This window comes from Monodon monoceros, unplaced genomic scaffold (genome assembly GCF_005190385.1).
Source record: "Monodon monoceros isolate NGI ecotype Baffin Bay Population unplaced genomic scaffold, NGI_Narwhal_1 Super_Scaffold_18, whole genome shotgun sequence".
Lineage (NCBI taxonomy): Eukaryota > Metazoa > Chordata > Mammalia > Artiodactyla > Monodontidae > Monodon > Monodon monoceros.
Window position 1 is genome coordinate 146,369,438 of NW_021703774.1, and position 19,419 is coordinate 146,388,856.

General features: G+C 51.4%; 1 protein-coding gene and 1 pseudogene across 1 annotated transcript; one reads left to right on the plus strand and one right to left on the minus strand.

The window, feature by feature from the left end:
- The first annotated feature begins 80 nt into the window (after window positions 1–80).
- Window positions 81–19,419, plus strand: P3H1 (prolyl 3-hydroxylase 1). Its single transcript, XM_029228107.1, has 15 exons — window positions 81–603; window positions 5,486–5,638; window positions 6,987–7,176; window positions 7,390–7,521; window positions 8,369–8,508; window positions 13,041–13,130; window positions 13,436–13,488; window positions 13,669–13,790; window positions 15,472–15,599; window positions 15,766–15,861; window positions 16,295–16,445; window positions 17,567–17,684; window positions 18,067–18,142; window positions 18,391–18,531; window positions 18,946–19,419. Exons 1-15 carry the CDS (start codon window positions 139–141, stop codon window positions 19,099–19,101), a joined length of 2,211 nt encoding a protein of 736 aa, XP_029083940.1. The 5' UTR covers window positions 81–138; the 3' UTR covers window positions 19,102–19,419.
- Window positions 4,215–5,233, minus strand: LOC114898879 (annotated as a pseudogene).

The following is a 19,419-nucleotide window of genomic DNA, read 5'->3' on the forward strand; positions in this document are numbered from 1 at the left end:
CGTGCGCTGCCGGGTTTGGGAGGCGGGGCTTCACTCGGGGCGGGGCTTCACTCCGGGGCGGGGATTCCCGGGGGTGGGACTTGGGCTTCCCTGGCCTCCCTGGCCGGTGACCAGCGGTCCCGTTAGGTCTGAGCGGCCATGGCGGCGCGCTCGTTGAGGCTGCTGACCACATTGCTGGCGGTCGCCACCGCTGCCTGCCGGGCCGAGGCGGAGTCCGAGGCGGAATGGGACATGACGGCGCCTGATCTGCTCTTCGCGGAGGGGACCGCGGCCTATGCTCGCGGTGACTGGGCCGGGGTGGTTCTGAGCATGGAGCGAGCGTTGCGTTCGCGGGCCGCCCTGCGCGCCCTTCGCCTGCGCTGCCGCACCCGGTGTGCCGCCGACCTCCCATGGGAGCTGGACCCGGACTCGCCTCCCAGCCTGGCGCAGGCCTCGGGCGCCGCCGCCCTGCACGACCTACGCTTCTTCGGGGGCTTGCTGCGCCGCGCCGCTTGCCTGCGCCGCTGCCTCGGGCCGTCGGCCACCCACTCGCTCAGCGAGGAGCTGGAATTGGAGTTCAGCAAGCGGAGCCCATACAACTACCTACAGGTCGCCTACTTCAAGGTGCAGATCTGCCTGGGCCCCGGGGCGGCCGGGGTCCTTCTGGGTGTGGTTGGCCCGGGGGAACTTGGGGGGGCCAGGGAAGTGCTCGCGGAGAGGGAAAGTGGCGTCTTGGCCAGGGAGCTCTTCCCGGATCCAGGGAGAGCAGAGACCCTGCCGGGAGACCAGCCTCGCCGGTTCGCATAGGCAGATGGTGACCCCAAAGATCCAGCCGGGGTTAAGGCACAGACCAAGCAAAACTTGGTCTTGTGTTCCCCGAGAGGCCTCTTAGAGGGAACTACAGCGACAACTTGGGTCTCTGATCCTAATTTTGTTGTAAGTTACCGAGTGAGAAGCTAAGACCTTTCTACAGTATCTTCCTTCCGGTTCGCTCTTCAGTGATGCTTTTCCTGCTGCCCGAGTGCAACAGCTTTCTTTCAGGACTTGAGGTTGCCACGTCGCCAGTAGAGGCTGTCTGGCCCCTCCCTGTAAGGGACCCTCTGGCTGGTCGGTCAGGTTTCCAAAGAAAATGAGTACTTTTAGGAATTCCAGAGTGCCTTAAGTCCAAGTGTATACATAGATTTGGAGTGCTTCTGATTTATGATGATAATGAGAGCCAACACATACTTTCAGGCACTATTAAGTACTTTGCGTTTATTAATTCATTTGCCCAGATCCTGGCAATATCCTGTAAAGTAAGTGCTGTTATTAGCCCATTTTGTTGGGGAAAAAAGGAAGAAGGAGGGACTTCCCTGGTGGTGCAGTGGTTAAGAATCTGCCTGCCAATGCAGGGGACATGGGTTCGTTCCCTGGTCTGGGAAGATCCCACATGCCGCGGAGCAACTAAACCCGTGCACCACAACTACTGAGCCTGCATGCCACGACTACCGAAGCCCGCGCGCCTAGAGCCCGTGCTCCGCAACAAGAGAAGCCACTGCAGTGAGAAGCCTGCGCACTGCAACGAGCAGTAGCCCCCGCTAGCTGCAACTAGAGAAAGCCTGTGCGCAGCAATGAAGACCCAACGCAGCCAAAAATTAATTAATTAATTTTTAAAAAAAAAAAAAAAGGAAGAAGGAGCTGTGCCGGGTATCTATTATATCCATAGTTTAACAGACCTTCAATTCAACCTAAAGAGAGATTTAGAAAATCTTGGGGACCTCAAATTTCCACCTTTCCACAAGCATCATGCTTACACAGTTCTGGTCCATTCCTCCTAGTTTCCCAGAAGAGTGCTGGACTTGAAACCAAAATAATTGGGCTATGTCTTTGGTCATGTCACTTAACAGCACTTTTTAAAATTCTTTGACATTTATTGAATACTTACTACATCCCAGTTCTTGTACAGGTAATTAAAATGCTTGACTTTATATTTTTTTGTGTTACCTTGCTTTGCTGTTAAGAGTCACTTTAGTAGTAAGGGCTACTGAAAGGGTGTGTACATCCAGCTGTGGGAACACAGAGGAGGAATCTAGCTTTGTGTCAGAGAAGTTAGACTTGAAAGAAGAGGTGACATTTGAAGCTGATCTCAAATATTGTTAGAGGAGAGGAAGGATGGCCATTCACGATAGAGTGGGGCCAGACTGGGAAGAGAATTCTGCAGGCTTCAAGGAGCCATCGTCAGAACTGGGCTGTAGAATGCTAATTCTGGAAGCCATGTGACGTAGGCCTTGGGAGAAGGAGAAAGTGGTGGCAGGGTGAACCATTAGGAGATGACTTCAGTTGTCCACATAAGAGAAAGAAATGAGGTGCTTCGTGCTTAGAGGGTAAAGAAGGGCTGGGGGTGGGGTGAGGGGTGTGGAGATGGAGAACAGAGAAAGGCAAGAGCAGTGCTGAAAGATATGGGAGAGAGAATCAATCCATAAAAGGGACAGACTTGAGAGAATTTCTAATTTTATAATTAAGGCAACTGAGGTACAGAGATGGCGACTGTTGACCGTGGGTCATCTAGCTATTTGGGGGTCACAGCCAGGGCTGACTTCTTGTTTAGTGTGCATTTACTAGTACTGATGATCAGAAAAGAAAAAATATTTTTCTTAGCATATTACTAATGGGCTAGGATTTACATTTATTGAGCTAACATTTATTTTATTTTATTTTTTTAAAAGGAACGCTATTTATTTATTTTTTTGGCTGTGTTGGGTCTTTGTTTCTGTGCGAGGGCTTTCTCTAGTTGCGGCGAGCGGGGGCCACTCTTCATCGCGGTGCGCGGGCCTCTCACTATCGCGGCCTCTCTTGTTGCGGAGCACAGGCTCCAGACGCGCAGGCTCAGTAGTTGTGGCTCACGGGCCTAGTTGCTCCACGGCATGTGGGATCTTCCCAGACCAGGGCTCGAACCCGTGTCCCCTGCATTGGCAGGCAGATTCTCAACCACTGCGCCACCAGGGAAGCCCAAGCTAACATTTATTAAGCACTTAATATGTGCCCAGAACCATGTGTTAGAAGCTGGATATATATCCTCTCATTTAACTTTCCCAGCAATCCTGTGAGGTAGTGAGTACTATCTTCAGATAACCGATTAGAGAACTGAGTTTAGAGAGTAAACTTTAACTTGCCTAAAGCCCCAACAAGTGAATAATTAAACCTACCTTTGTCACCAGTCTGACACCAGAACCCATGTAATTAATCATTAGATCATCAGTGATTTTTTTTTTTTCAGGTAAAAATCATGTTTTCCATTTAATTGATACCGTTTCCTCTCTCGGGTGCTACTTGGTAATGATTAGGTCCCCACCTCTCAAGAACATTGCATCTGAACAGGCTGAGACAGAGCCAGTGTGAACACAGACCCCAAACCAGGGCTTTTGGAATAACAAGAACAGAAAAAAACAGCCTTTCTCTTCACTTACAAAGGGAGTCACTCAGAGGGTCCAAAACTCTGTTTTCCAAACGTAGAAAACCTGGAGCTCAATGCAAACTGGAAACCAAAATATATCAGAAATGAAGCAGCGCTTCGTCAAATACTCAAGGGCTGATCATCCTGCCTCTTCTACAAGGAATGGCCCTGCTCCAGTATTATTATTTTTTTTTTTGCAGTACGCGGGCCTCTCACTGTTGTGGCCTCTCCCGTTGCGGAGCACAGGCTCCAGATGCACAGGCTCAGCGGCCATGGCTCACGGGCCCAGCCGCTCTGCGGCATGTGGGATCTTCCCGGACCGGGGCACGAACCCGTGTGTCCTGCATGGGCAGGCAGGCTCTCAACCACTGCGCCACCAGGGACGCCCCGCTCCAGCATTTTTAAAGGAAGATGTTTTGTTTCTATTTCACTTTCCAACTGGGTATAAAATCTACTAAAAGGGATACAATGAATCAGAATAAATCAGCTCGCTCACAAGAGACACTCTCAGATAATGATTTTTGATTGCTGAGATTATTCAGCACGTTATTTCAAAGTGGCAACATTCAGGACAATCTGAGAAGAGAATTCAGAAATGGCAGCTACATTCGCTGTTAGGTTCATGTGAGATACACATACATACAACCCATTTTTCAGTGTATATGTCAAGGGGCCAAGACCCCTGATCAGCACAATACGTTATTTTGTACATTACACGCACAGAACAACAGAGGGAGAGACACTTCCTTGGAGAGGTTCATACACTCTGAAGGAGGCTGGAGCCCAGCGCCCCAGGCCTTCATTAGCTAGACCCCTTCTGTTCTTTGGTCGCGGCGACCTCAGAAGCAGCCGATTCCTCTAATCGATCTGCTGGCTTCTCCTCCTCGTCCTCCTCCTGGGGATAGAGGTCCGGGTACTTCTGCATGCACTCCTGCATGGCCTGGAACTGGTCTACACAGTCCGACCCCTTGACATCCTCTGTGCTACAGTGGAAGCAGAAAAAGGCCGCCTTGAACTGTTCCCCACACGGGCCGTTGGCCATGCCCCCAAGGCACGGGCAGTTACAGCTGAGGTCTCCATTGGGCAGGATCCGTCAGTGCTCCTCTTACGGATCGTTGGGGTCGTCGGCCACCAGCCCCGCGTTGCTTGGAGTTTCATGGTCTTCTTTGGTCACAAATATGATTCGATCCTTCCCTTCCTGCCGGCAGTAGGCCTCAGTGCAGCCCAGCACTCCGACCTCGCGGCGCTTGGAGGCGGCCTCATGCCGTGACCTCTCCGCTGCCAGGCAGGCGGCTTGGAGACCCGCGCGGACCCACCTAGTGATTTATTTTGGATTCTACATATGAAGCTGTATAATTTTGATATGCTGGAGTCCATTGCTATGGGCATGATTGTGACCTGTAGCACGTTCTCCCCCCTCAGATTTCTGTATAGCCACTTATTTTAACCTCATGAGCCCCGGGCTTTGAAAAGTCAGAAGATGCCATGTCTAGATTTTGTATAGGATCTTAAGACTTTTCAGCCACCCATCTTTTCCCTGAATGTGTCAAAAACACGTACGCAGAGGAAAAAAAATATATATATATATACATTTTATATATATATATATTTTTTTCCCCCCTAGGCAACTTCTTTGGCGTGGTCTAATTGTTAACTGCTGTTTCTCCCCTACCCCTTAATCCTTGACTCCTTAGACTTGCTTCAGCTTAGTCGCCTCATCCAAAGCTCAAGAGTCTATTATTTAGGCAGTCAGTCTTCCATAGCATTCCCCCTACAATACCACCTTTGTTTTAGAATAGAATGTTTACACTTCTGAAGCATTGCCTCCTGTAATTTGAGGAATCTCTAATGCTGATTTGGGAAATAGCTGAAAACCTGCCCAGGGCCCCGTGCTTCTAATCTCTGGTATGTAGTTCCTGCAATAGGTGTGTTTTCTGGGCTTGGCAGGGGCTGAGGCACACTGAGTGGAAGGCTCAGGAAGGCGGGGATTTCCTGTTTACTGTGAACTGCACATTTGGACACAAACCATCAAGGTTTGGATGTGGCAACCATGTTCTTGTTCTTCACCCTTAGATAAACAAGTTGGAGAAAGCCGTAGCAGCAGCTCATACCTTCTTCGTGGGCAATCCTGAGCACATGGAGATGCGTCAGAACCTGGACTATTACCAAACCATGTCTGGGGTGAAGGAAGCCGACTTCAAGGATCTTGAGGCCAAACCCCACATGGTGAAAACAAAAAACAAACAGAAAACGCTATCCCTTTCTCTCGCTCTTTCTTTTTATTATAGTGACATTCACTAGGGTTGCTTTCTGATTACAGAAGTAATGTATGTTCATTGTACAACATTAGAAAAATGCAAATACGTAAAAAACAGAAAATAATCATCTATAATAGTGCCACCTTCAGAAAACCAGTAGTTGATATTTTGGCCTATCTTTTAAGTCTTCAGTATTTCTAATTTTTAAACCTAATTTGGCGTCCTATTGTGCATGTATTTTTCATCATCCCTTTTCAACTAACATATGATGCTGACGCGTCTTTTCTCATGTCTTCAAATTTTCTTTGAAAACACGATTTTTAGTGGGTGCATGACAATCCGTCTTATGCACACATCGTATTCATTTACTTGTCAAATTTTTTTGGTCACGTAGGTTTTTGCTTTTCACTACAGTGAGTGGTACAGTATTCCTCAATGTTCTTATTCTATTTATTTAGCAGGAAAAGTCTGTGTCCCATAAGAGGTATTGTCTATGATGACATAGAATTTTTAAAAAATATTTATTTATTTGGCTGCGCCGGGTCTTAGTTGTGGCCTGCAGGGAATCTTCGTTGCAGCACACGGGATCTTTAGTTGCCACGGGTGGGATCTAGTTCCCTGACCAGGGATTGAACCTGGGCCCCCTGCATTGGGAGCACAGAGCCTTAGCCACTGGACCACCAGGGAAGTCCCGATATAGCATTTTCATAAAGGGCATATGTTGTAGTTTAGAAATAGGCATATTAGAAACAACATCAAAATGACTTTTAAAAGTAAACTGTGTACATCTAGTACATTATACAGCTCTACACAGTTGGGATTTTTTTCTTTTTTTTTCTTTTTTAGTGATTCTGTGACAAATGAAAATGGTTATTGTCCGCAAGAAGGGAGCCATGTCCCACAGAGAGCAGAAGCAAAGCCTGCAAACAGCTGCAGCAGCCCAAATCCGTCCTAGCTGCTGAAAGATTGCTCTCATCACCTCAAACCACATTCTGATAGCTAAGAGTTAGAATTTCTTTTATTAAATTTTTATTTTGAAAACTTGCAGCCCCACAAGAAAAGTGCAAGAAAATGACAGTGAACTCCCATATATCTTTCAAGTAGATTGAGTTAAATGTTTTCAAATTTCAAAAGAAAGTCAGGTGTAAAGACTGACTAAGTAAAGACCGTTTCCAGCAGGCTTTCTTTGTGTAGCAGCCACCCTTTCCATCCGTAACCTGAGAGGGCTACGGGGATGCCCGTGGAGGTGGCCGTGGGCAAGGAGGGAGGGCTGTCCGCAGTCTGCCCTGCGTCTGAGTACCCCTTCCTCCCAGTAGCATGAGTTTCGGCTGGGAGTGCGCCTCTACTCCGAGGAGCAGCTGCAGGAAGCCGTGCCCCACCTGGAGACGGCGCTGCGGGAGTACTTCGCGGCAGACGAGGAGTGCCGTGCCCTCTGTGAAGGGCCCTATGACTACGACGGATACAACTACCTGGAATACAACGCCGACCTCTTCCAGGCCATCACAGGTGCGGGCCCCAAACCCAGCCCTCGGCCAGGCCTCTGGGTTCTGAGGGCAACAACGTGATTCTGCAGACACAGCGTCTTCAGCCTCGTTCCTGAATCTCTCAAATCCGGGAATCTGACTGAAAATTGATTCCGCTTGAATTTGTTCATCTTAAGCAGCATTTGAATCCTGGAAATTGACCTTATGGTTCTTCCCCCTCCTCGATTCCTTTCAGACCATTACGTCCAGGTCCTCAGCTGTAAGCAGAACTGTGTCACGGAGCTTGCTTCCCACCCGGGTCGAGAGAAGCCCTTTGAAGACTTCCTCCCATCGCATTATGATTATCTGCAGTTTGCCTACTACAACAGTAAGGCCTCCCTTCTCTTTCTCAGCTGCTTTTCACTGAGCCAAAAGCAAGGAAGGCAGGCATTATGGCCACTGTGCTTCTTCAGGCTGTTTGGTTTCTCTCTTGGGCTCTGGCAGGCACCATGCCAGGTGATCCCTGAATACCTTGTTACAAGCCACCTTCCAAGAAGCAGTACCAGCAGCCTGAGAAGCTGGGGGGAGGGAGACTCTAGGGCCTCACCCTCTGGTCCCCTCTATAACATTTATAATCTCATTTTGCACCTGAGTTAAGTTATAGTAAAGGCAAGGGTGTGCTTCCATTTAAACCAGCTCACAGGGCACTTCCCCGCCCTTCTCCCTCACGTAGCACTGATGCTGTGGGGTGGGGTGAGGGGGCTGTCAGTATCCAGAAAAGCAACAAGTCGGCGGGTCTTTACTGAGTCCCAACTGTGTGCTAAGCATCGCAGCATATTCAAGAATATACACTTTTATGGTTGAGGAGACCAACACATATCAACAAGAGCTCTGCCAAAGAGACAACCTGCTATTGTAATCTTCCCTTCTCTTCTGAAAATCCATAGGGAAGAAAAGGTAGGAAGACAGGGGAATATTCCTGAAATTGGTCTACTGATTGGGAATATTAGGGCCAATGTTTGAATTACTTGCAGGCACTGAGCACCTTAAAAATCAATCGTATATTCTATCATTTATTCTGCAACTTCTCCCGCCAAATCAGGCAGTCGTGTTATGTAGCTGGTGCCACCTTGCCATGTCATCATTGCCTCGAGCTGTGCTGAGACTGAACACTAGGCGGTTCACGGTACCCAGGATTTGATGCTTTCTTCTCAGCCATTTTTTCCCCTTTGCAGTTGGGAATTACACACAGGCCATTGAATGTGCCAAGACCTATCTCCTCTTCTTCCCCAATGATGAGGTGATGAGCCAGAATCTGGCCTACTACACAGCCATGCTTGGAGAAGAGCAAGCCAGAGCCATCGGCCCCCGTGAGGTGAGAGACTTGCATTACTTTGGGTGGCTGCCAGCTGAACCCAGACCAGAAAGCAGAGGGTGGGGTAGAGGAGGAGGAGCCGGGGCTGCTCGGGCAGTGAGGGGTGGGGGCAGGTTGCCTGGGTGGGTGTGAGTGCACAGAAAGCGGGGAATAAGCCAGTACCTTAATTAGCACAATCTGGGCCCCGAAGTCTGTGCTCCGAGTCGGCAGGAAAAGCAGAACTGCAAAGCAGCCGTGTTCTTTTCCTTTCTCAGCACCTCCACTTTGAGACTTGACTTGGCCAAGATATATCATTTTCTACTTCATGCTAAATTTTTTTTTCACTCACCTCTTTTCTGCCTCAGTTTTCTTCCCCGCCCCCGCTTCTTTCTGCCATTGTTCTGTCTCTCCCTGTTTCAGCATTATACCCATCTCACTCCCAAACAAGGAAAAAAATCTATGTAATAGAAAGACTAAAACGAAAGACACTGAAGTGGAAGCAGGCCCACGCCTGCACTGCCAGGGGGACTGTACTTTGTGCTGTTCACTTCACAATGGCTATTTCTGGAATTATGGGTGATTTTTGTGTTTTGCTTCTTTATATTTTCTAAATTCCCTGCAGTGAATGGGTATCATTTTTGTATTAAAAACATGAAAAGTTCTCTGTTTTTAACTTAATGAAGTTCAATACTGCGAACCTCGATATTTGTACATATGCCTTGCACAGGCCCTAGATCCTCTCCTTCTTGAGCCCAGAACAATGAGGTGGATTTGAAGTCACTAATCTGGACTCAAGTCCTGGCTCCTCTACTTACTAGCCATGTGATTTTTGACACATCATGTGGAATCTTAGTCATGCTGCACTGCCCTTCTGAGTCTCATTTTCTCCTTCTGTAAAATAGGATTATGGTTCTTGCTCTGTCTTCAACACAGGACAAGTGTGAGGGTCAAATGAGATAGTGAGCCGACAGGTGCTGTACAAAGTGTTGTGTGGACAGGTAGCATCACAGGGGTCTTGCTGATGGTACATAAGTAGCAGGTGGCGGGTTTTCTTACCTCTAACTTCAGCCACCTCCTGAGATGGGGTGGCTTGTCACTGTGGCCCTCAATCACTTGTGTCCTGCTGGCCTCTCCAAAACCCAATCTTACAGTCTGTGAAAATAGCTGTAACTTTGGATCAGTTTTTCCTTTTGTCAAAGAAAAAAAAAAAGTTAGATAGCTACAGTTACTCTAGAGGCCCCTCAGTTGTGTATGCAACAAGTCTGTTGGACACATGTAGGGGGTGAGAAAGCAGGCACACCCCTGGGCTGTTGGTAGGGCTGCAAACTGTACTGTTCATGTACCCAGAGATCTGACTGCCAGGGATTCACCCTTGGCTGTACTACACAAGCGTGCAAAGGTAAACGTGCACAAATGTGCATCAGAAGTCCGCCGCTAAAAGCAAAAAACTGGAAACAAGCTCAATGCTATCAATTTGGGGAACTGGTTAAATAAAATTGGCACGTTCATTCAATGACATACAAGATAACCATTATGTTGCTTGAGTGGATTCCTACACACCAATATGAAATTGTCTCCATGATGTAATTTTAGGTAAAGAAAAAGAAGACATAGAACTGTAGTGGTATTCTATTTACATTTTTTGGTAGTACATATATATTTTGAAGTTTTTTAACTTTCTGCACAGATTGGTAAGAAACTGTTCATCAGGATTAACGCCCCCACCCCCAGGCATGGGCCTGTGGGTCAGGGTCTAGGTGGGGGAGGACTGAACATTTCTATTTATGTCTATCGATACTCTGGGGGTTTCTTTTAGCTACATTTGTACTACTTTCATGTCTTTTTGATTGCCATCTAAAACCACCTTGGAAAGGTGTACAATCCAAGATTTGTAAAATGCTGTGGTGAATATCATAGTAGAGGGGTCTGCGAGCTAGAGTGGGAGCACGGAGGAAAAGTAAGCAACTGGCGGGTCCGGGAAGGCTTCACAAGAGGCAGTGGTGTTGACAATTGGTTTTAAAAGCCTTCAGTAGGTGAATGAGTCAGAGAAGGGCCTTTTAGATGGAGAACAGCATATGCAAACCACCTGGACAACAGTCCCATGTGAACGGAAGATGGTGCTGGGGGGTTGCAGGCAATGAGGCCCAGGAGGGTCAGATTTTTGAGGGGTCTTGAGTGCCTCTCCAGGACCTTGGACCCTACTGTGTGAGGCAGGCAGTGGTGAGCCGTCAAAGGGTTTTAAGCAGCCTGATGTGATGTGATGGGGCAAGGCTCAGAATGGGTGGTGCCGGAGGCCGTCATGGTGCAGAGAGAGCCACTGAGGCCTGAGTGAGGTGGGGAGCTGGAGGAGGGGAGAGGTGGAACTGGCGGTGGGCCAGGGGGTTCATGCCTCAATCCTCTCAGTGTCTAATTAGGCACCACATTCCCAGCCTGGGAGACACGTGCACGGCGCTGGCCGCGGGGCACACAGCTGGCAGGATTCCGCCCTCACAGCCTCCTGCCCTGCCCGCACTCCAGCCCAGGGTGGCTCATTTTTCCTCTGTTCACTGGGAGAAGCAGGTGGATGATGCGGCAGTAACAGAGCTCCCATTCTGGTTGTGTGGCGCTTACTGTGGAAAATAAGCACCCTTCAAATGTGCGTGGCATTTTATAGTTTACAAAAATTTTTCATAGCTTTTCTTTCGTTTGATTCTCATAACAACCCAGTGAGGTGGGGTCATCAACCTACCCTGAAGTTAAAAACCAAGGCTCGGGCTTCCCTGGTGGCACAGTGGTTGAGAGTCCACCTGCCGATGCAGGGGACACGGGTTCGTGCCCCGGTCCGGGGAAGATCCCACATGCCGTGGAGCGGCTGGGCCCATGAGCCATGGCCGCTGAGCCTGCGCGTCCGGAGCCTGTGCTCCGCAACGGGAGAGGACACAACAGTGAGAGGCCCGCGTACCGCAAAAAAAAAAAAGAAAACCAAGGCTCTTCCTTCTTGGATCCGCAATCCTGAGAATCTCTAATAACCCTCCTCTTGCCACCCCCTCCCATATGGAGACTGGTTACCTTGTCGTTGTCCTCTTGGGCCGCTAGATGGTGACCGTCTGGATTTGAGATGGCGCGTCTCCTAGTCTCTTTGCTTGGTTAAGATCCCTCCCCCTGACCCTTTATAGTCATGTTAGTGAGTCTGGGGCAGAAAGGGAAAATAAGTGGTCAGTCTACCATTTCTAACTAGAACTGCCCTTCTGGAAAGAAGGTAACTAACATCTGTTGAGCCCTGTCCCAGGCCAAGCACTGAGCTAGGTGATTTATACCCATCATCGCATTTACTCATCACAGGCACCCCGTGAGGTGGCCGCTATTCTTGCCATTTTCGAGATGAGGACATTTAGGCTCCAGGAAATGAGTTAACTTGCGTAGCAGCCTATGGCTGCCCATGGTGACCGGAATCTCTGTTTCCCTGCTTTATTCCAGTGCCAGCACAGTTCTGACACATAGCTGATACTCAGTACATCAGTGTTGAATGAGTAAATGGTAGAAATGGGACTTGCTCCCTGGCAGGCTCATAGAGCAGTTGGAGAGGGTTAAAGGAGATGACACATACCTAGCTTGGTGTCCAGTACTAGGTGAGGGAGGCCAGTTGTTTAAACTCCTTAGGAGAAAATTTCCGTCTTCCTCTTGGGTAAATACAACAGGTGATGTAGGCCTCATTGACGCCTTTACAGTTTTCCTTATTGCCCTCATCTTTTATTTCAACTGATGATGTCTTCTTTTTCTTTTCCTTCCTTCTTCTGCTGCTGGGAGACTAGCAGGGCACCTAGGGAAAGATGTGACCCCAGAAGGTACTTAGTTTCCCTGCCCTGGGTAAGCCCTACCACTGAGCACGTGTGGGAATGGCTGGATGCTGGACCCAGGTGCTCCTGCACTGGCCCAACTCCCGGGAGGGATACCGTCCACTCCAAGTCTGAGGGGAGGCAGATGGCATAGGAAAAAGCACGTGGGCTTTAGGATTGGAGAGACCCAGGCTTGGATGTAGGTCCCTGCTCTACCATCTCCTATAGTGTCACCTCAAGCAAGTTGCATATCCCCTCTGTACCTCAGTGTCTTTGTCTATAAAATGAGGATAATCTCATCAACCTCCAAGGTGGCTGTAAAGATTAAATGAATAACGCAGGAGTCAACTAACACCTAGGTTTTTCTTCCCCTGTGTGTTGAACTCCTGTGGAAGTCAAGAAGGAGTAATTTTCCTTCCTTAAAGAGTATTTCCTGAGAATCTTCAGGTTTTCTGCCTCAGAGATTAACGGCAGGGGAAGGAAAGGGGGCTGTTTCCCTATAAGGGAAGCCTGGCTATGCCACCCTCAGAGGGGCTGCTTGTGTCAGGCAAGAGGAACCCTTGAGCACAGACGCGAGACTTTTGTCCCAAACGGGGGAACGGACACACTAGTGATAGTAGGAGAGGAAGCCTTGGGTCGCACGGGGGGCAACAGTGTGGCACGTAGGAGTGGGGAGTGCGGGCTAGAGTCAGCGGCAGGGCTGAGTACCAGGGCGTCCCTCCCACTGCGTTTCCTCAGAGTGCCCAGGAGTACCACCAGCGAAGCCTGCTGGAGAAAGAACTGCTCTTCTTCGCTTATGACGTTTTTGGAATTCCCTTTGTTGACCCGGTGAGCCAGGGTGCAGGGAGCCGGAGTGGGGCGGGGATGCAAGGGATGGGCTGAGCTATACACCGTGTGCCTCTGGGGAGAGGGCCGTTGCGGGGTTGAGCCAAACAGGAGATCTGCGTGGACGAGAGACTGGGAATTCTGGGCAGCCAGGTACAGGTGACTCAGTTCCAGAGACCTCTCACTTTATCTCCTGAAAGGAGGCCGGTGAGAAGGTGGATTCCCTGTAGGCCCTAGTATGTGCATCGAGACCTGGAAGATTCAGCAGGTCACCCAACACTGTTCATTTTTTCCTACTCTGCTTTTAGGATTCATGGACTCCAGAAGAGGTGATTCCCAAGAGACTGCAAGAGAAACAGAAGTGAGGGCCTTGAAGAAACTGCATGATTGGATCGGTGTGATGAAGCACTTGAGGCTTCCTGAGCCCAGGCAGAGGCAGATGTGAACTCCTGGCAAGGGGTGGGCAGGTCCAGTCTGGGAAGCTGGGGTGGGAGCCTGGGCTGGCCCTGGAATACAGCCCTCAGACTGGCTGTGCTCACAGGTCAGAACGGGAAACAGCCGCCCGCATCTCCCAGGAGATCGGAAACCTTATGAAGGAGATTGAGACCCTCGTGGAAGAGAAGACCAAGGAGTCGCTGGACGTGAACAGGCTGACCCAGGAAGGTGAGAGGACGAGCGTGGGGCCACCTCGGCTGTCATGGAGGCAGCAAGGCTGGTGGTCCCCATGTTAGCTGGGCAGCTCCCCTTAGAGAGCAGCCTCAGGATGCGAGCTGGCACGGGTCAGGGCTCACCCCCACCGTGGCCCTTCTTCCCTCACCCACGGGACTTCCACCTGCAAAGAGCACTGAGAATTGGCCTTTGGTTAAGAAGTAAGACTCCTGAGTCACAGTGACACTAGTTTAGTTTGCTTCAGTAAGTATTTATAGGAGAAAACTTGTCCTCTCTCCTTACCCCCAAACTGTTTTCTCCCAGCTGCCATCATTTGTCCTGTTACCAAGCCTCAAAATCTTCAGGTCTCCTCTGGTCCCCCCTTGCCCATCCCCTCCAGTCCTCTGGGGGGGTCCTGCCAATTAGGACTCTGCTCTCTTTCTCTCTCCCCAACCCTTTTCTTGTCCCATGGCCTCAGGCGTGCATCAGGCCCCCAGCCCCTCCTCTCTGCACTCATCTTTCCTCCTCCAATCTGTCCTTGCCCCTTCCCACCTGGGGGCTAGAGCGGTCTTCCAAACACAGGGACTCTGATGCCGTCCTCCCTGCCTGCCCCTGTAACCGTTTGTTCTACCATTCCCCGTTTATACCTTCTCTTTGTCCTTGGGCCTCTCTCTGCTCACAAGTCTTTGTTCAGGCCTATGCCTCCTCCTATACACTTCCCAGCATCTCTCCCCGTGAGGCGTCTCAGATCCACCCTACAGAGCCTTTCTTAAACTCCAGGCCAGTTGGGATCCCCACCCCCGTTTCTGTTGAACTTCCAAGGCCCTTTGTACTTTCACAAGGTCTGCCTTGTGTTGGTCATTTGTGTAATTGTTGGAACAGGTGCTGTCTTCAGGTGTTAATCCCTTGCCTTTTCTAGCACAGTGCTTGATACACGCTGAGGCCTCAGTAAATAACAGATGGAGTGGAATTGGGTCTCTGGTATGTCCCCAGCACAGGGAGACACCAGGAGAAATAGAAGAGAGAAAGGCTGGCCTTTACTCTACAGTTGCTTCAATTAACAAGTGCTTAATTTAATGAGATTAGCATGTTAAAGAATTTGTCCAGCATTCCTTTGTTTTCAGAGAGCTTTCACCCTGTTATTTCTCTTGATTCTCATAATCGCCTGGGAAGTGGGTTGGGCAGATTGTAAGATCCTCGTTTTAAATAGACGATGATATGATGGTAGCTAAACTTTTAAGCATTTACTAGGTGCCAAGTATCGTGCTAAACTTTTAAGTTGTCTTACTGTTTTTTACATCAAACTTACGAGGTAGATGCTGTTTTACAGATGAGATAAGGCTCAGGGAGGTTAAGTAACTTGCCAAGGTCACACAGCTAGTAAGTGGAGGATCCAGGAGTCAAACCCAGTTCTTTCTGGTCCTGAACTCATGTTTTAGGAATGTCTTTATGATGTTTCCTCAACAATGCGTGAAAGCCCAGGAGTCTACAGCTGTGGACCAGGACTTGGATCTCCTGCCCTTCAGCTCTAAGTTCCATCCTCTGGACCACCCTACCTTTGGAAGCGACCAAACGGGAGGTTTCTCTGGTGAACGGGAAACAACTGGAATTTCTCTTCCTTACAGCAAGGCAATATCTGATGGAGGGTGTCTGGACAGAACTGCTGCTGGATTTAGCTGGTGTTATTGCTTTGCAGGTGGCCCCCTGCTTTATGACGGTATCAGACTCACCATGACCTCCAAAGTCTTGAACGGTTCCCAGCGGGTGGTGATGGATGGTGTAATCTCTGAGGATGAGTGCCGGGAGCTGCAGAGACTGACCAATGTGAGGGAACGCGGTGACCATGCCATCTCCCTAAGGGCCCAGCCTCCCCCGACTAGGTGCCTCTAAGGTGCTGAACGATTGCCTGCCCCTTGCTGCGGGCAGTCGACCACCTCTTCTTGGGCCCTCAGCTGCCTGGCTAACTCCACCTGTTTTTGGCGCCTCGTAGGCAGCAGCAACTTTAGGAGATGGCTACCGGGGTCAGACCTCCCCCCACACTCCCAGCGAAAAGTTCTATGGCGTCACTGTCTTCAAGGCCCTCAAGGTAGGGTCAGTACTCTGTTCTAGAGTGTGGAGAAGCGGGAGGGGGACGCGCAGGCTCTGGGGAGGAGTTGGAGATGGTGGTAGGAGAGGTCAAAGTGTCCGCCTGTCAGCGTTCCAGCTGCCACGGAGGCAGGATAAACCATGCTGGGTGAGCTTGACTTCTGAACCATGGCTATTAGTGTAATAATGAGGCAAGCAAGCAAGACTGATACCCCAAGCTTGAGAGCGCTTTCTGAAGAGCCGCTGTACCTCTGAGCAGGTTACTCGTAAAGAGAAATGTGAAGGCGAGGGGAGGGGCGATGGCAGGGAGTCGTGTGTGGGAAGCAGAGGGACTGGTCCTTGGCGGGCACGAGGAGCGGGGCCTGGCGCCCCTGTGGTCTCTGTCGGCCCGCAGAGGAGCGGGTAGCGTAGCTGACCACTGGCCTTCTCGGCAGCTGGGACAGGAAGGGAAGGTTCCTCTGCAGAGCGCTCACCTGTACTACAACGTGACGGAGAAGGTGCGGCGCGTCATGGCGTCCTACTTCCACCTGGACAGCCCCCTCTACTTCTCCTACTCCCACCTGGTGTGCCGCACCGCGATCGAAGGTGGGCCTCCCTCAGCCCGCAGCCCCCGTGCAGCACACACTGCCCACCCAGGCACCAGCTGGATGCGGAGGACGCGGAGAAGAGCAGGATATGGTCCCTTTCATCCTGCTGGGGAACCAACGTAAACCACTGCGATGAGTGCAGCAGAGGAAGTTCGAGTCAGTCTCCCCGGGGAGTCGGGAGGGCTTCCCAGAGGAGGTGATGAGAGCTGCGCAGGACGAATAGGAGTTGTGGAGTAGACGGGGCAGCGGGAGGACGTTGGAGCCGGAGGCAGCAGCATGAGCAGAGGAGTGGAGGCATCGAGCAGCCGGCAGCTGGGGGACTAAGAAAGTGGCCACTTCTGGAGCGTAAGGTCAAGGGGGGACGGGGGGCAGCCACGTAAGACTGGTGAGGTCCTCAGAAGCCAAATTACGGAGCGCTGCATTCAAGAGTATTTTGCATCCTGTAAGTCAGTGGTTCTCAACGCTGGTACTGGGCATACAGGTGTCCTTAGGTGAATCATGATGTGCGTTGCAAGTTCTCTGTCACTAATTGTTAAATACCAAATTTCTGAGAGAACTACTTATTTTACAAGTTAGGGCAGGCTGGAGCTTGTGCATCGTTCACTCTCCCTCTGTCACGTTCCCTTTTGCATTCCCTAGGAGGGGCGAGGCACGGCCAGTGTCCAGGAACCACACGTGACCCACAGCCGGGTCTGTCATGCCAGAGCCTTCAGCGGCCCCTGGTGCCGATATGACCCTGATGGGCAGCAGAGATTAGAGGGCTTTACTCTCCCTCAGAAAGTTTGGAATTCTATCAAAATCTGGGCACACCCAAGGAATGTGCCAGACTCGCAACTGTGTGTGTCCCGTCCTCCAGGTGGGGGCCCAGGGGCCTGGGCAGCGGGAAGCCAGGAAGAGTCGGCAGGCGGTGAAGGGCTGGGTGAGGCCTTGTTTTTACTCACCGAGGTTAAGGGTTTAAGGTTAGGCCTGCTGCTCTGTGTCTAAAGACTTGGAGAGCGTGGATCCAACCAGAGGAAGGCAAGCTGGTCGGCAGTGACCCCCCTGCCCTCGCATGCCAGCAGGAGAGCTGCAGTGTCCCCTGAGGTGCCCCAGTACTAACGTGTGTCTCCGTGGCCACAGAGGCACAGGCCGAGAGGAAGGACGGTAGCCACCCCGTCCACGTGGACAACTGCATCCTGAACGCGGAGGCCCTCGTGTGCATCAAGGAGCCCCCCGCCTACACCTTCCGGGACTACAGGTGCCAGCTCTGCTCTGAGGCCCCCAGGGCCCTGTGCCCTGCCCCCTCCCCCAACACATGCGTGTTTGGGGCCAGCTCCTCCCAGCGTCCAGGATCCTCTGGATTGGGAGTCAGATAACACGGGAACCATTACAGAGCAGTGTGAGAGTAGGACAGGGAAAGGTAGACTTGGTACAGAAGCACCCCAGAGAAGGGCATGGTGGATTCTCAGGGGCGAGGGTAGGGAGGCGGGAAGGTCAGGAGTCGTGTCCGTGAGGCTTCAGAGAAGGCCCCCCCCTCCTGCTGCTGGTTGGGAGCACTTGGAGATAAAGGCACTGGAGCCGTGGGTGTCTGAGGGGCGGGAAGAGGAAGTCGGTGTCGAGGTGCTCTCTGCCTTTCCCAGTGCCATTCTTTACCTGAACGCAGACTTCGACGGAGGAAACTTTTTTTTCACTGAACTAGATGCCAAGACCGTGACGGTGAGTGCGCCCTTGTCCCCATCCCTGGGAGGGGAGACAGAACCTCAAGGTGCAGGGGGCCTTCCTGGTGGCCAGCACTCCCCTCCCCAAACCAGGGGGCCTCTGCCTAGTCGCCTGTTCTCTTTAGCTCTGGTCTTTGGGAAGCCAGGCAGAGGAGCCATCCCCTCCTGGACCTGAATGACCCCATGTCCCTCCTGAAGGCAGGTTATGGTCTCTGTCCTGTGTACCCCCCTCTTCGTCCCCTTTAGGCAGAGGTGCAGCCCCAGTGCGGAAGGGCCGTGGGATTCTCTTCGGGCACAGAAAACCCACATGGAGTGAAGGCTGTCACCAGAGGGCAGCGCTGTGCCATCGCCCTGTGGTTCACTTTGGACGCGCGACACAGCGAGCGGGTGAGAGCAGCTGGCGCTGCTGTGGCCTGTCCCTGGCAGGGCCCGTGTTCTGCTTCCACCTTCCCCAGTCCCAGTGCCGATGCTTAGACGTGAGAGCAGCACTGGGCTTGGGAGTCCAGAGAGACTCCTCGCTTCGGCACTGTGTCGCCGTGGTCCCCGGCCCTTCTTCCTGCCTTGGGAATGGGGCTCCAGGTGGGGGACAGTGGGGACAATATGGGGAGTGATCCTGGTTCTTGGTCCCTCGCTGGGTACCACCTCTGCTGCCTCTGCCCAAGGAGTAGGACCTGCCGGGATTAGGATGAGCTCGGAAGCCACTGGAGAAGAGCCTTCTTGTTCTCCAGGAAGTAGCACCTGAGAGATGGTGAGTGCCTGGTCCAGAGGCCTCTCTGAACAGCCAGGGGTTTGTCCTTGCAGGACAGGGTGCAGGCGGATGACCTGGTGAAGATGCTCTTTAGCCCAGAAGAGACGGACCTCCCCCATGAACAGCCCCAAGAAGCCCAGGAGGGGCCCCCCAAGCCCGTACAGGGGTCTGTCTCCAGCAGTGAGTCAGGGCACAAGGATGAGCTCTGACAGCTCACACGTGGACGGTGATCAGACCCACGTGAGGAACTCTGTCCTGCACCCTGGACTGGCCAGCCTCGGGTGAGGAGCGGTGGGGAACTTAGGTCTGCCCCCCAGCTGAGGGGACTCTGCTCATAGCCATCCACATGGTGCTACCGCTTTTGGAGTGGACGTAGCAGGACGGCCCTCCCCCCCTGGGCCTGACCAAGGGCTCAGGACGCAGGCCCAGAGCCACTCCGGGGGCCTGCACAGGCAGCCACGTGACAGCAATACAGTATTTAAGTGCCTGTGTAGACCACCAAAGAATAAATGATTCGTGGTTTTTTA

Coding starts and splice junctions, on each gene's coding strand:
- P3H1 (XM_029228107.1), top strand. CDS start 139: ATGGCGGCGCGCTCGTTGAGGCTGCTGACCACATTGCTGGCGGTCGCC. Junction 13,791..15,471: donor GAACAGGCTGACCCAGGAAG/GTGAGAGGACGA, acceptor ATTGCTTTGCAG/GTGGCCCCCTGCTTTATGAC. Junction 15,600..15,765: donor AGCTGCAGAGACTGACCAAT/GTGAGGGAACGC, acceptor GGCGCCTCGTAG/GCAGCAGCAACTTTAGGAGA.